Below are 12,887 nucleotides of genomic sequence, written 5' to 3' on the forward strand. Positions count from 1 at the left end.
AAGGAAGGGAGTAGAAGGAACTGGCTATTGTGTTTGGCCCCTCTCCAGGAGGTGTTTTTGCTGGGAGGCACCAAGGTCAGAGCTGGGTGGGAAGCGTTCCCCGACAGCAGCCCTCACACATGTGCCCAGCCATGGCAGGGGGGGACAAAGGAGCACCCCCAGCACCCCAGCACGGGGCTGCCATTGCTACTGCAACAGCCCAGCACACCCTGCAGCAGTGCAGAGGATGTGTGGGCCTCCCTGTGGGTGTTTCAGGGGGCAAAGACTGCTTTGCAGACGTTCTGGAAAGTGAAACATCTCCCAGTCTTCCCGTTTCCATGAGGAAGGAAAGAGGGGGCGGTGGGTGGGAGTGCCCGTGAATGGAGCATCAGCAAAGGCTGCTGTGCAGAAAATCCTTTTTTACTGTCTTTTTGTAATCACTTAAGAATTTCAGCTGTCTTCATCCCAGCACAGGAGTCCCAAATCCCAGAGCTGTGAGAACAGAGCTGGCACAGAACTACCCCTGAAACTCCCTGCTGGTATCAGTGGCATCCCAGGACCCTGCAAGGCAGCCCCCCCAGGGCCAGCACAGCGAGAAGGGGCACGCCCAGATCTCTGTGAGTGATGTCTCCCAGAAAACCTGCCCGAAACCTCTGCGGGGCGAGTGTCCACACGGCATGACGTTTTTCTTGAGCATGTGCCCTGGGAGAGGCAAATCCCAGCAGCACAGAGCCGGGTGAAACTGCGGGGATGCCAGCGTGACTTGGATGAGCTTGGCATTGCACCACGGTCCAGAAATCCAGTATCAGGTTCATGCCTGGGCTTGTGCACAGAGAATCACGCTTGGGTTTTCACTGCTGTGAGCGATGGTTTTCGATTATTTCATGGAGATATCAGAGGAGGTTTGATCCTGATTTCACACACCCCGGTGAGCAATTTATTTGCTGAGGTGATGAAAACTGCCTCGGCAGGAAAAGGGGGAATGGAAGAAAAAGCAAAGAACGGATGGCCTTGAAGGAAGATGCATGTGAAATACAAATGTGTCCCACATGTCCCCAGGACTGGGACAAATCTGGGCTGGGGCCTGCACTCCAGAGAGTCGGGGTCACTCCCTGCACCTCCTCTGTGGGTGGGAGCTGGTGTGTGCAGAGCTGCCCCATCCCCGAGCTGGGTGTCTGTGACACCCTGAGTAACCGAGGGACAGGAGAGGGACACGCAGGGTCTGCAGCACCAGGGTGCAGACAAAGGCGTGAACAAGCACGGAGGGAACAGGGACACGCACCAAAGGACAGGGAGAACTGCATTTCCAGCAGCCCGTGTGGTTGGGATGGGCCTGGGGACAAGCACATTGTCACTCGCAGCTCCATAAACCCCACCAGGCTCTGTTTACACAACAGAGAATGTTTCAGTTGTTTTATGGAGCTGGATAGGAACAGCACAGGGACCAAGGGGCCAGGGCCAGGCTGAGCAATGCCTGCCCAGCACCTGCTCTCCCCTCACAGCCCATAAAGACATTTTATTTTAAATGTGACACAGATTTTATAGCGCAATTCTGCAGCAACACCTTTCACCCAGGTACAAACAGTGCGGGCAAAGCTGCTCCTCGGGGACGTCTTCCCGCCTGTCACTAATCCCTGGGTGAGAGTTCCTGAGCTGACTTTACACTCTCAGAAATGATGGCCAGGAGCAACCCTGCAATTAAAACCAGTTTCAGCAGCCCGTGAGGAGGAAAACTCCGTGAGTGCCAAGCCTGGTGCGGCAGCCGTGCCAGGGCAGGGACACACATGGCACCAATCTCTGCCCATGGCAGCAAGGACTGATTGTCCTTTGTCCCATCCCAGCCCTGGACATCCTGATGGGACCAAATGCCACTGCACTGGTGGGAGGAAAGTCATCTTTCATGAGGACGTGCTGCCAGAGCACTGTGGCAGAGGGATGGCGCTCGGTGTGATTTAAGCTGTGACTGTTCAGGCACAATCCTCCACTCAGCTATTTAAGAAAGATAAGATTAAAACAAATCAGGATTTAGACCATTCTTGCAAATCCAGCCTCTTTTCTCTGGTGCCCCAGAGAATCATGCCTTAATCCCATTATGGAGAAGTTTGGGGATAGTTTCACCTCACAGACTCCATGACCAGTGCATTTTTATCTGCTCAGACTTTCCAGGATGCTCTACCTGCTTTGATTCACACTTAATTACTAAAAATTAGGTTTTTTCAGAGCATGAGGGAGGGTGGGGGTGCATGTACCAGCATGAGGAGGGCTAACGCTCCGTGCTGCTCCAAAATCCAGGCGGCAAAGCAATGCCAAGTCAAGCACGGTGGGGAAAGCAGGAGAGATCCAGTTTGATGTCTGCCTTATCAGTCTTATTTTTATTGCGAAGGTATAAGAGCAAAATATTGATTGTGATGATAAAGAGATGAAAGTGTCAAGAAGGAATAGGCACACAAGTTACTCAGGCGATTGGAAGCCGCCTTGGTTGTATTTAACAGGCATTTGCCATTAAAGAAAAACGCCTGTTTTTATTTAAATAGCCTCGGGCAAATTTCTCACTAAACCAACTTTCCCACGCCAGCCCAGTGCTCTAACTCTGGTTTTTGGCAAATTTTTTCCTGAGCTGTCAAGGCAAAATATATATAAGAATGCTGGTCTCACTTAGGTTTTTTTCCAGCCCCTGGAGACATGAAAATAATTTACAGATGTGCATTACCTGTTTATATTTGTATTAAGTTTTGCTTAACGGACATGATTTTCTTAGCTTGCAGTAACAAAAAAATATTCCCAGAGTTTCACTCATTTAATTTTAACTTATTAAAACTTTTAAACATGTGTGGAGGTTTCATGTTTTTAAATCACTAATCACATGGACAGTTGCCAAGGTTTCTATTAAAGCCTTTTACAAACACTATTTTTAAAAGGACCTAAAATCCCATTATTTTTAACCCCTGAAGACCACTCAAAAGAAAAAATTTCTTTAGATTTATGTCTTATTCACCTCTTATTGCAAAAAGATTTATGCTCAGTGCTGACTTCTGCCTTCCTCCCTTTTTTACTTTTGCTGGTAGGAGTCTCTGGAGGAGGCGTGTGGGAGAAGGAAACTTGAGGAGGTTCCCCACGAGGATCTTGCAGCAGATCCCTCAGTACCAGGGGAAGGATGGAACCAGATTAAAGCGGGACATCTCGCAGCAGCGCCTGCCTGGAGGAGCCATCCTCGTGTTCAGGCTTCCATGGGAAACCACAGAGGACCCTTTTAGCTCCCTCCCAGCAGAACCTTTTCCCCAAGCAGAGCCCCAGAGCTGCGGGGTCACAGAGCCCCGGGGTGATGGCAATAAATAGATGTATTTGACCTCCTGTGCTCGGGGGACGAGGCGACGCGGCTGCGCGGCCGCACGCCCGGTCCGCCTGTGTTTATGCTGTGGACACCACACAGACCCTTCCAGCCACGGAGGAAACCCAGGGCCAGGGCTCTCTCCTGGCTTCCCATGTGCCTTTCCAGTCCAGCACCTCCAGGAGCAGCCTGGGACACACGGTTATCCGGTGTCTCCACCGCCCTGCACATCCCTCAGCATCACCAGCTCTCCATCCTCAGAGGGCACATCCCCTTCCTCTTTCCCAGATGTGGCACCCTGAGTGCCCCGTGTCCCCTGGCACGCCCATGATGATCCAGAAGGGCAGGGGGGTCTCTCCCAAGTCTCAGGGATCATGTCCCAGAGCGCAGCTGAGCTGAATGCACGGTGCTTTCTGCACATGGGGAACAAGCCCGGGCAAAGCTGCGGCCGGTATTTCCAGGCAGGTGGAGCTGAGATGCTCCCTGCTCCAGGGGCTCTGATGGAGAGGGGGAAAAGGGGGAGATGGAGAAAGAGCACAGAGTCTCCATCTCCAAGGATGGCCAAGTGGAGAAACCTCAGGCTGTCCTCACACCTCCAGATGAGGCTGAGGATGGTGACAAGGTTGTGGTGGCACAGCTGGGGTCACATCCCACTGCCCAGTTGTTGTCACCATACGTGTGTCTGCATGGAGGATAGAACAGGCAGCATCCACATTTTGGAATTATTCCAGGCTCAAGCTACCAGTGGACCCTGAGTGGCACCACAGAGGGCCCTGGCTCCCCAGCCCTGATCAGGGCACTGCTTTAGAGCCCAGAGTGGGGAAGGCAGGAGGAGCAGGGAAGGAGGGAGCCGCGGGAGCGAGGTACCGCTGCAGGGCTCACGCCTTTGATCTGGTGAGCAGACTCTGCCCTTCGGTTTGTTTAATTGTTTCACACTTGCTCTGGAAATAGTTTACAACAGGAAGCAGTGGGATAACAGCAGGGCTGGCATGGGATGGGATGAGCCCGGGGGCTAGTGGAGAGGTACCCTGAGATGAGAGACACAGATGACCACGGTGTCACCTCCCTCCCATTAACCCGTTGCCGACCCTCCTTCCCCTTCCTCTTTCCCAAGCTTTCAGCCAGATGCTGGCAGCCATCCCTCCATGTCCTCACGTTTAGAGCTGTAAAAGCACCATCCAATACCCTCCAACAACCTTGAGGTAGACACAAGGGTCCAATGGGATTTGAGTACCCACATCCCATGAAGAGCTGGTACCCCAAATTCTCCACACTGAGTTTTTTCTCCCCACTTTTGCAGGCACTGCAGCCTCGCTGAACAGGACTGGCCGCCAAAACCTCATGAGGAAACATCATTTTTAAGTACCCTCACATGGGCTGTTCCCATCAGTGGTGCTCTGTGGGTACAGCCCTGAGCACCCCCTGCAGCCACTGCTTGCAGGAGACATCCACAAACACTGGATTAAGGGCTTCAACCTGTCCTGGGCTCAGGGCCTGGATGGATTTCAGGTGGGGCATTCCAGCTTGGTTTTCCAGGCTTGATTGTGGCCCAGTGGCAACTGGGGCAGGAGTGGGGCTCTGGGGATGAGGTCACGGGGACCCCCTGTCACCACTGCTCTAATAGGAACCTGCACACGTGTGGGGGTTGTGGGGCTGCCCCTGGGTTTGGCTTCCCCGCTTCTCCCAGAGTGTTTGTTTATTTGTGGATGTGGTGCACGGGGCTGGCCAGGCTCTGCCTGGGAGTTCATGAGTTCACAGCACAAAACAAACAACATCCGACCCAGCTGCAGCACCTGCGGGGGAGCTGGGTGGGAAACGGCTCCACGTACCTGTGCACACCTGAGTCCTGCTGGGGGTCAGAAGGGGAACCCCACACTGCGCTTCCCAGCACCCAGGGGTGGTCAGTCCGTGTCCTGGTCCCCCAGTAAAGCCACCCCATTGCCGTGTGTCCCATGGTTTGTGTGCCCCAGGTCCTTGCAGGGACACACCATGGGACGGGCTGGGCCTGGGGTCTCCTGTGGTCACTCAGTGGCTACTGCGGTCCCAGGGACTGTGCAGGAACTGGGGGGGCTGTGCAGGAACTGGGGGGCTGCGCACTGGGGAAGTTGTGCATGAACTGGGCGGGCTGCACTGGGGAAGCTGTGCAGGAACTGGGGGGCTGCACTGGGGAAGTTGTGCAAGAACTCCACTGGGACCATGGAGGAGCTACACTGGGATTATGAAGGGTGTGCATGGGGGAGGGCTGCGTTAATACTGGGGTGGGGGCTGAACTGGGGGTGTCCGGAGCTGCACTGGGGAAATGCGGGGCTGCTTGTGGGGGCTGTATGGAGGTGTCCAGAGCTCTGCTGAGGCTCTGTAGTGGTTGCACGTGAGAACTGTGCTGGAGCTGCACTGGGAATGGGGGGCTGCCCTGCGGAGTTTGGGAGACTGCAGGGGGAGGCTGCACCGGGGGTGAGCGGTGGCTGCACGGAGAGAAGGAGCTGCACCCGCTGCATCCGTGTCTGCTCGCGGGGGGCTGCACCGGGGGTGTCCGGTGGCTGCACAGAGGGACGCGGCCACCCCGGGGCTGCCCGTAGAGTCTGAACGGACCCCGCAGCCCCACTCGGGGACCCTCCCTGGCGGGAAGGGGGTTCCCAGCGGCGGCCCCCCGGGCTGGGCAGGGAGGAGCGTCTCTCCCGTCCCGTCCCATCCCCTCCCGTCCCGTGGCGCCCGGCCCGCCCCGCACCGTCCCGTCCCGCCCCCCGCCGCCCGGCCCGGCCCGCCGGGGCTGAGCAGCCGCGGGAGGCGCCGCGTTCGGAGTCGCTGCGCTCGGGCGCGCTGTGTTTGGGGCTCCCGGCGGGGCGGCGCGGACCCGCACAGGCACCGGCTCGGCTCGGCTCGGCTCGGCCGAGGCCCCGCGGATCTATGCGGCTGTGAGCGGCGGGAGCAGAGCGGGATGGAGCGGCTCCTGGCGCCCGGCCTCCTGGTGCTCCTGCTGCCCGCCCTGACGCGAGGTGAGGGCCGCCGCCGCGGGCCCCGCACCGGCCGCCCCGCAGGAAGTTTGCCGGGAGCGGGGCCGGGAGCGGCGGGCACCGGAGCCCAGCGGGGCACGGCGGGCACCGGAGCCCGGCGCCGTCGGGGGGTCCGGGCCGAGAGGTTCCCGTGGGAACCGGGACTCGGCTTCTGCGGCGGGACCGGAGCGCGGCGCCCTCGGGGGGGTTCCGGGCGCGGGGTCCTCGTGGGAACCGGGGTGCGACGGGACTGGGCTCGGCTCTTGCGGGAGAACCGGAGCTCGTTGCCAGCGGGAGACGCGGGACCGGAACCGTGTTGGGAGAGCGGGGCTGAGCCCCGCGGGGGTGGCCGAAGCTCGGGGGAGCCGGGGCCGGGACGGCGCGGGAGAGCGCGGCGGGGCCGGGGCTCGGTGCCCCGAAGGAGGCGCTCGGGGCCACCGGGAGCCGGAGCTGGGTGCCCGGGGCTGCCGGGGGAGCGGCGCACTCTGCCGTCGGGGGGAGCGGAGCTCGGTGCCGGGGGAGCCAGGAGAGCCGGGGCTCGGCCCGGCGGAGGGGCGCGCAGGGCGGCCGCGCTCCTGCTGCTGTTCTGCGAGAGCTTTTGACCGTTTTGCAAATTTTTCTCGGTTTCCTGTTTCTTGAAAGTCGGGGCCCCCCGGGGCCCCCCCCTCCGGGGCGGGTCCGGGGGTTTCGCCGCAAAGCGCTGCGCGACCGTCGGGGGCAGCGGGTCGAGGCACGGGAAAAGAGCCCCTAAAGCGGCCGGGGGTGCGGGACGGAGTGGGGAGCAGCCCATCCCGGGGGGTCGGGACCCTGTAGTGCCCTTCTCCCCCGGGACCCAGCTAGTAGCCCCCTCCGGAGAGCCCTGAGAGGATTTTGGGGAGCGAAGGCAGCGGTGCTGCTCCCACAGCAGGGCTGGGAGCCGTCGGAGGCGAAGTTAGCAGAAAGTTGTGGCCGGCCGGAGCGGTCCCCAGCACCGCTCTGGAGCGGTCCCCAGCACCCCTCTGGAGCGGTCCCCAGCAGCGCAGTCCGTGTGCCGTGGAACACGGAGCCCCCGCGGGGTGACCCCGGGCTGCGTGGGCTCGGAGCCCATCCAGGGCAGGATCTGGGTTGTGGCGGTGGCGGTGCGAAGCTGCAGTCGCTCAATGTGAAACTGGCCCGGCTGCACACGCGTGTCGCAGAACCAGTTACCGTGAAGAGCGAGCGGGCAGAGAAGGGGAAGAGCGAGCCGGGGTGGAAATCGGAAGCGATTCTGGTACTTTCAGCGAGTTGCTGTGGTAACTCTGCAGAATTTGGCTCTCAGGGCCAGACAATGAAACCTTTACTCATAGCAAGTTATGACGGGAGACTCATTTCGTTACCGAGCTCGTGGTAACTAATGGGCCCCGGGCTGGATGTTTTTTCCCAAATGGCATTTGTCAGTCGAGGGCCTGATCTGGGGTTTCTCTCTGTCAGTCCTCCTGCTGGAGGAGCAGGCACAGCCTATCCTCAAACCCACCCTGGGTTTATTTTTAGGTGAGCCTCTCAGTGCAGGGGCCACACAGTCCCTGTCCCGTCCATCACCCTGCGGGTGAGGGCTGCCAGGTGCTGGACCACACCAGGCTGTGCAGGCACAGGGGGTCTGGGGGTCTCAGTGAGCCTGTCCCCAGCCCAGGTGACACCAGGGGATGCAGCCCCCCTGCTGCCACCAGGGCCCTGAGCTGTGGCTAATGCTGTCCCTCTGTTTGCAGGTTTACGGTGCTCGCAGCTTGCCGAATCCTGCCTCAACGGGGGCAAGTGTGAAACTTTTCCCAACGGGACGGAGGTGTGCCAGTAAGTATGGAACAGCCAGAGGATTTTCATCTCCCCCGACCAAAGTTATTGACATGCATGTTGACTTTGCTTTGAAGGCTCTGGATTTAATAGGGCAAGATGCGTTTTCTTTCCTTGAGTGGCAAGAATAACCTGCTTGTGTAGGAGTCACCGCGAGTTTGGCAGGATTGGGGCTTTGTTCCTGGCTGGGTGGAAAAACATGGGCAAAGGGCCATGTTTTGCTGGTGTTAGCCTATGCAGACTGCCCTGCTGATGGAGCAGGAGGTAGGGCCAGCCTGCGGCGCTCCTTGGACCGTCGGGCGGGGAGGGAGGCTGTCTGTCTGTCTGTTTTCCAGCTACTCCCTCCTGGCCCCGAAGCATTGCCTTTCAGTCCCTTGCACACCAGGGTGACCGGTACATCTCCAGTAAACACTCAGGAGAGGTTCCATGGCATGGCTCTGGCTGCTGGAGCTGCCCCAGTGGTGTCCGTGGGCTGATGAGGCACTGCCAGGGGAGCAGGGCACCTCCTCCTGCAGCTCTGCCAGTGCTGGTGCCAAGCTGTGGTCTAGCCTGGCGTTCCTGGTGGGACCTGGCACCCAGACTGGGTCTTTCTCCAAGCTGATTGTGGGGGAACGGATGTGTAAAGCGTTGGGACTCTTTGAAGGACCAACCGACCCACCGCAGCGATGGCCGATTCACTCCAGGCTCCCAGGGAACAATAACCAAGAGAAATGAATAAGACTCCAGCTCCCTTTTTAAAACTATTCCATAAAAGAAATGTGAATGGGCAAGGCTCTGTTTTCCGGCCAGATTTCCCCTCTGCCTGTTGAACATGGCCTGAGCTGCGAGCAGGCGGGGAGACGTTCCCACCCACCCCAAATTTCCAAATAGGAAGTCCTCGGCGGAGGAACCTGAAGGCATTTCCAATCCCAACCTGTTGAATGGCAGTTTCCCTTGACAATGTGTGTTGCTTTTTTGCAAATCCGCCTGGGTGCCGTTACTCTGCCCAGTAGCCGGGCACCTCCCGCCCCTTCTCCAAGCTGAGCCCCCCATCCCTTTGGTGCAAATAAATCAGCAAATCAATCAGGCACATGAGCAATTTAATGGACAAAGGCTGGGTCCCTTTGTGAGGCACTAATGAATGCACGCCACTTTTTTTTGCACAGAAGCCCTTACCAACGCTTGACGCTCTAAATCTTGTTTTCTTTCATTCAAAGAGCGACAGCTGGGATTCGGTCGAAATTCGGCAGCTATTGTTAAGGGAGGCAGATTAATGCTGTGTGACTAATCATGTATGGCTTCCCAGAATGCCCAACCCTCCACCCCCTCCCCAACCTTACACCCCTCCTTTTCCTTGTGGTCATTCTTTCCTTTTTTTCTTAAGTCTCTGCAACTCCTGATTTACATTTCATGTGCAGATGGTGATGGAATCTAATTAGATCTGATGTGTGCGAGCTCTATTTGGAGAAGCCTCCAAAGTAGGCTCGGGGTGGGTTGGTTTTTTTTTTTTGAGAGAAAAAGTTAACTTTAAAGAAGTTCTTGGTTGCTGGCTGTGAATAACCACTTCTCTCTTGGCTGCGGATGCCTTGTGAGCGGGTGTGAGTTATTTTTGCAGGAGCACAAGGTGCGTGCTCTGGGTGTGTTAAAGCTCTTGTCCCGTGCAGGGCGATGGGGGCAGATACTGGAGTTACAGCCAGACTGAAGGAGGTGCAACTTCCCAAGTTACCTGATAGCGACTCGCAAAATCCTGGTTTTTCACTTTGTTTGAATATCTCTTGACGAGGAGCTTTGCTTCCAAGCTTCTTAAACAAAGCAGAGCCAAGAGCACAAGATACCAGACACAGAAAAGCTTGGCACTGCCCTTTGGCGCCTGCGTGAAATGCACCATTTTGGCTGCTGGCCACATCTCTGCTCGGCCTGGCACTTAACAAAGTTTGGCCATAAAGCCCCTTTGTGCTGCCCCCACAAATCCAATTAGAAAGTGGAGTGAAATAAATAGTGTACGAGGGGGATGCTGCTCCAGAGGACGAGTGTCCTGGCGTTTGTGGCGGGACAGAGCTCGTTGGGTTACGTGGAGCCAACTCTGATAACTCCAAGCCCAGGTTATCAGCCCTGCTACGGAAGGGAAACCGCCAGTGCAAGACCAGGAGCTTTCTCTGCTTTTTATTATTTTACAAGGATAGTTTGTAAAGCTCCAGGTGCCTTATCTTGCTTGTCCCTTTGCCAGGCAGTGCAGGGCACGCAGGGCTTTAATTGAATGGAGGGACCAAGCATTGGATTGGAGGGCTTGAGACAGAAGCACCCTAATTAGGCTCCTTTGGAGCTGCTTTCCATCTTGGCAGGGTAATCGGGGTCTTTCAGCACAGGCAGAGCAGCAGCAGTTTTGTGGGTCTTGCACAGACCCCAGCTGAAGGCTCTGGGTGTTTTTGTCCCAGAGCTGGAGCTTTAAAAGGTCCAGGCTGGAGTTGGTGGCTGCTGCAGGGCTTGGTGGGAGGTTCCGTGCTGCTGGGAGCTGTGACATTCCAGAAAAGGCCCTTGCCTTGGACTAAGGCATTTTCCCAGACTAAATGAGAAGGTTTTTCCAAGAGGTCGTTTTTGACTTCTAGTGATAGCTCCTAATTAGACTGTTGGATAACCCTGGTTTTGACTGGCATCCCTGCAAATGAGCCGGGCTGATTTTAGCTCCCTGTGCCATGTGACATTTATTCCCAGGACCTCCCTTGCTCCGCTAGTTAAAAGCAGATGGCATTGAAAGAGGGCTGAGCTTCCAGCCCTGCCCCACCAGTCTCTCACCATTAAAGCCAGAGGAGCTGTGCCTGGGTTCTCCTCTTGCTCAGAGAAGCAGAAGAGATGGTGGAGGGAAAGAATAAGTTAAATTAATCACTGGGCTTGTGCTGAAAAGGGGGAAAAGTCGGTTTGCTAAAGTACTTCCTCTGTTTATGAATCAGCACAGCGTTGTCGTTCAGCCAGGGCAGTGGCTCCTGAGCTGGTGCCCGTTGCCACCACCAGCTTCCATGGGCAGCGGGCCAGAAACATGGGAAGAAACATTCTGAAGGGGACCGTAGCGGGAAGAGGTGATTATTTTAGCTCAAAACTCTTTCAGGAGACAACCAGGAAGGCAGAGGAGTGATGTGAGCCCCGCGAGCTTCTGTGCCCTTCAAGTTATTCAACTGCTCAGTCATTGTTATCTCATTGTAAAGGGCGGAAGTTTCCTTCTGGTTTGGTTTTTCTCATGTGCTTTAAACCCAACGTTATTTCCATGAAATAATAACAAAGAAAAAATGCAGTCTCGGTGCTGGAGAGGAAGAGGGTGGAGTGTTGAACAATCAACCAGAGGAAGCTCTTAAAGAAGTAGACGAGCAGTGATTCAGCCATGTTGAGAACTCTTGTTGGCTCTTTCGAGTCTGATCTCATTCTCGGAAAGAACAAGGTGGAAATGGGTAAGAGGGGAGATTAAAAATACCAAAGTGTCACCTGTTGCGGATTCCAGTGGAATAGAAACTGAAGCCCAGCTGCTGAGGTCATTGGGACAGCAGTGGGGGTGTTAGCTCTTGTCTAAGAGAATCTCTTTGTGTCTCTGCTCTCTGCAAGGTGTCTCAATGGTTATCAGTTGTCTCAGGTGGTCCCACTCACTTCTGCTCTGTGTCCTTGCGATTTTATTGCTTGGGCTGAGGTTTTTTTGCTTGGTTTTTCTCGTGGCTTGGATGCCTGTGGTGGCCAGAGGGTTGTCCTGTGTGACGGGCGTGGGATGTGTTTGAGGGGAGATCTCTCAGCAGGTGCCACAGCACAGAGGTGAGCAGGAGAGATGGGGTGATGCAGAGGGGATCAGGAGCTCACAGTGGTGTTCACCACCTCGCATGAGTGGGGCTGTCCCCCACCAGGCACTCGAAGCTGTGTGCTCACAGAATGGTTTGGGTCAGAAAGGACCTTTAAAGGTCATCTGCAGCGAGCAGGGACATCTTCAATTTCCATGGTCTCGTGGTGTGAGCAGTGCACGGGGCTCTGCTCCCTGGGGCTGGAGGTCACTCACTCCGTGGTGTGGGGTATGTTTTATTCCACCAAAATCTCTTCCATCTCAACACCTGACTCGCTGTCTTCCTTCCTGCTGGCAGCCACAACACGTCCATTTGTTCCAGATGATACCTCACACCTGGCCTCACCTCCCAGGCTATTATGGTTTATTGTATGTAGCATGAGGGTGACACGTATAAGTCACTGCTAGACCAGGCTATTCACCAATTAAGGGCTCGGACAACATAATCAGGAGGCAGTTAGCAAGTTTTAAAATAACATTGTTTGGAAATTAACCTGCTTTTTCCAAGCCTGGAGGTGTGGTGACCCTCGTTTTGCTCGTGTTGGTTGGTGTCCCAAGTGGTGGCAGCGTGTGTACATGAGTGGAATGTGAATTTTATAGAGCATCAGCGTGTTTAACGAGGGAGTAGCCCCAGGGTGCACTCAGGGAGAGCTGGTGAGCTCTGGATCTGGATGGAGACTTCTCTGTGGTTAACGTGCTGCCAGGTGAAGGTTTTGCACCATGTGTTGGGGCTGCAGAGTGGAAGAGCCTCTGAGGTATAACTTAAACCCCCCTGAGAAAGCAGACCTGCTGTGGGGTCTTGGTTGAGTCCTGCCTTCTTCCCAGTGGCCAAGAAAGTACTCAGGGTCCCCTGCTGCACTCAGGGCTGTGTGCAGGCATCCTTGAGGACCTGCCTGGGATGGGGCAGCACCAAGGGGCACTTGGGCTGCTCACTCACCACTCCCCAAGCTGGGCTACCCTGCAGCTCTGCTTTGTGTTCAGAGTTAGAAAC

At 56.2% G+C, this 12,887-nt stretch overlaps 1 protein-coding gene across 2 annotated transcripts in view; it reads left to right on the top strand.

The window, feature by feature from the left end:
* Positions 1-6,078: 6,078 nt before the first annotated feature.
* NOTCH1 (notch receptor 1) overlaps positions 6,079-12,887 on the top strand; it is a 41,943-nt gene continuing 35,134 nt past the window's right edge. For both annotated transcript variants that reach the window (XM_041483901.1, XM_041483902.1), the window contains exons 1-2: positions 6,079-6,300; positions 8,022-8,103. In XM_041483901.1, coding sequence (XP_041339835.1) covers positions 6,243-6,300; positions 8,022-8,103 — 140 coding nt within the window. In that variant the 5' untranslated portion in view covers positions 6,079-6,242. The remainder of the gene's footprint in view (positions 6,301-8,021; positions 8,104-12,887) is intronic.

The sequence above is a fragment of the Pyrgilauda ruficollis genome, unplaced genomic scaffold (assembly GCF_017590135.1).
Source record: "Pyrgilauda ruficollis isolate IOZ18807 unplaced genomic scaffold, ASM1759013v1 scaffold62, whole genome shotgun sequence".
NCBI lineage: Eukaryota > Metazoa > Chordata > Aves > Passeriformes > Passeridae > Pyrgilauda > Pyrgilauda ruficollis.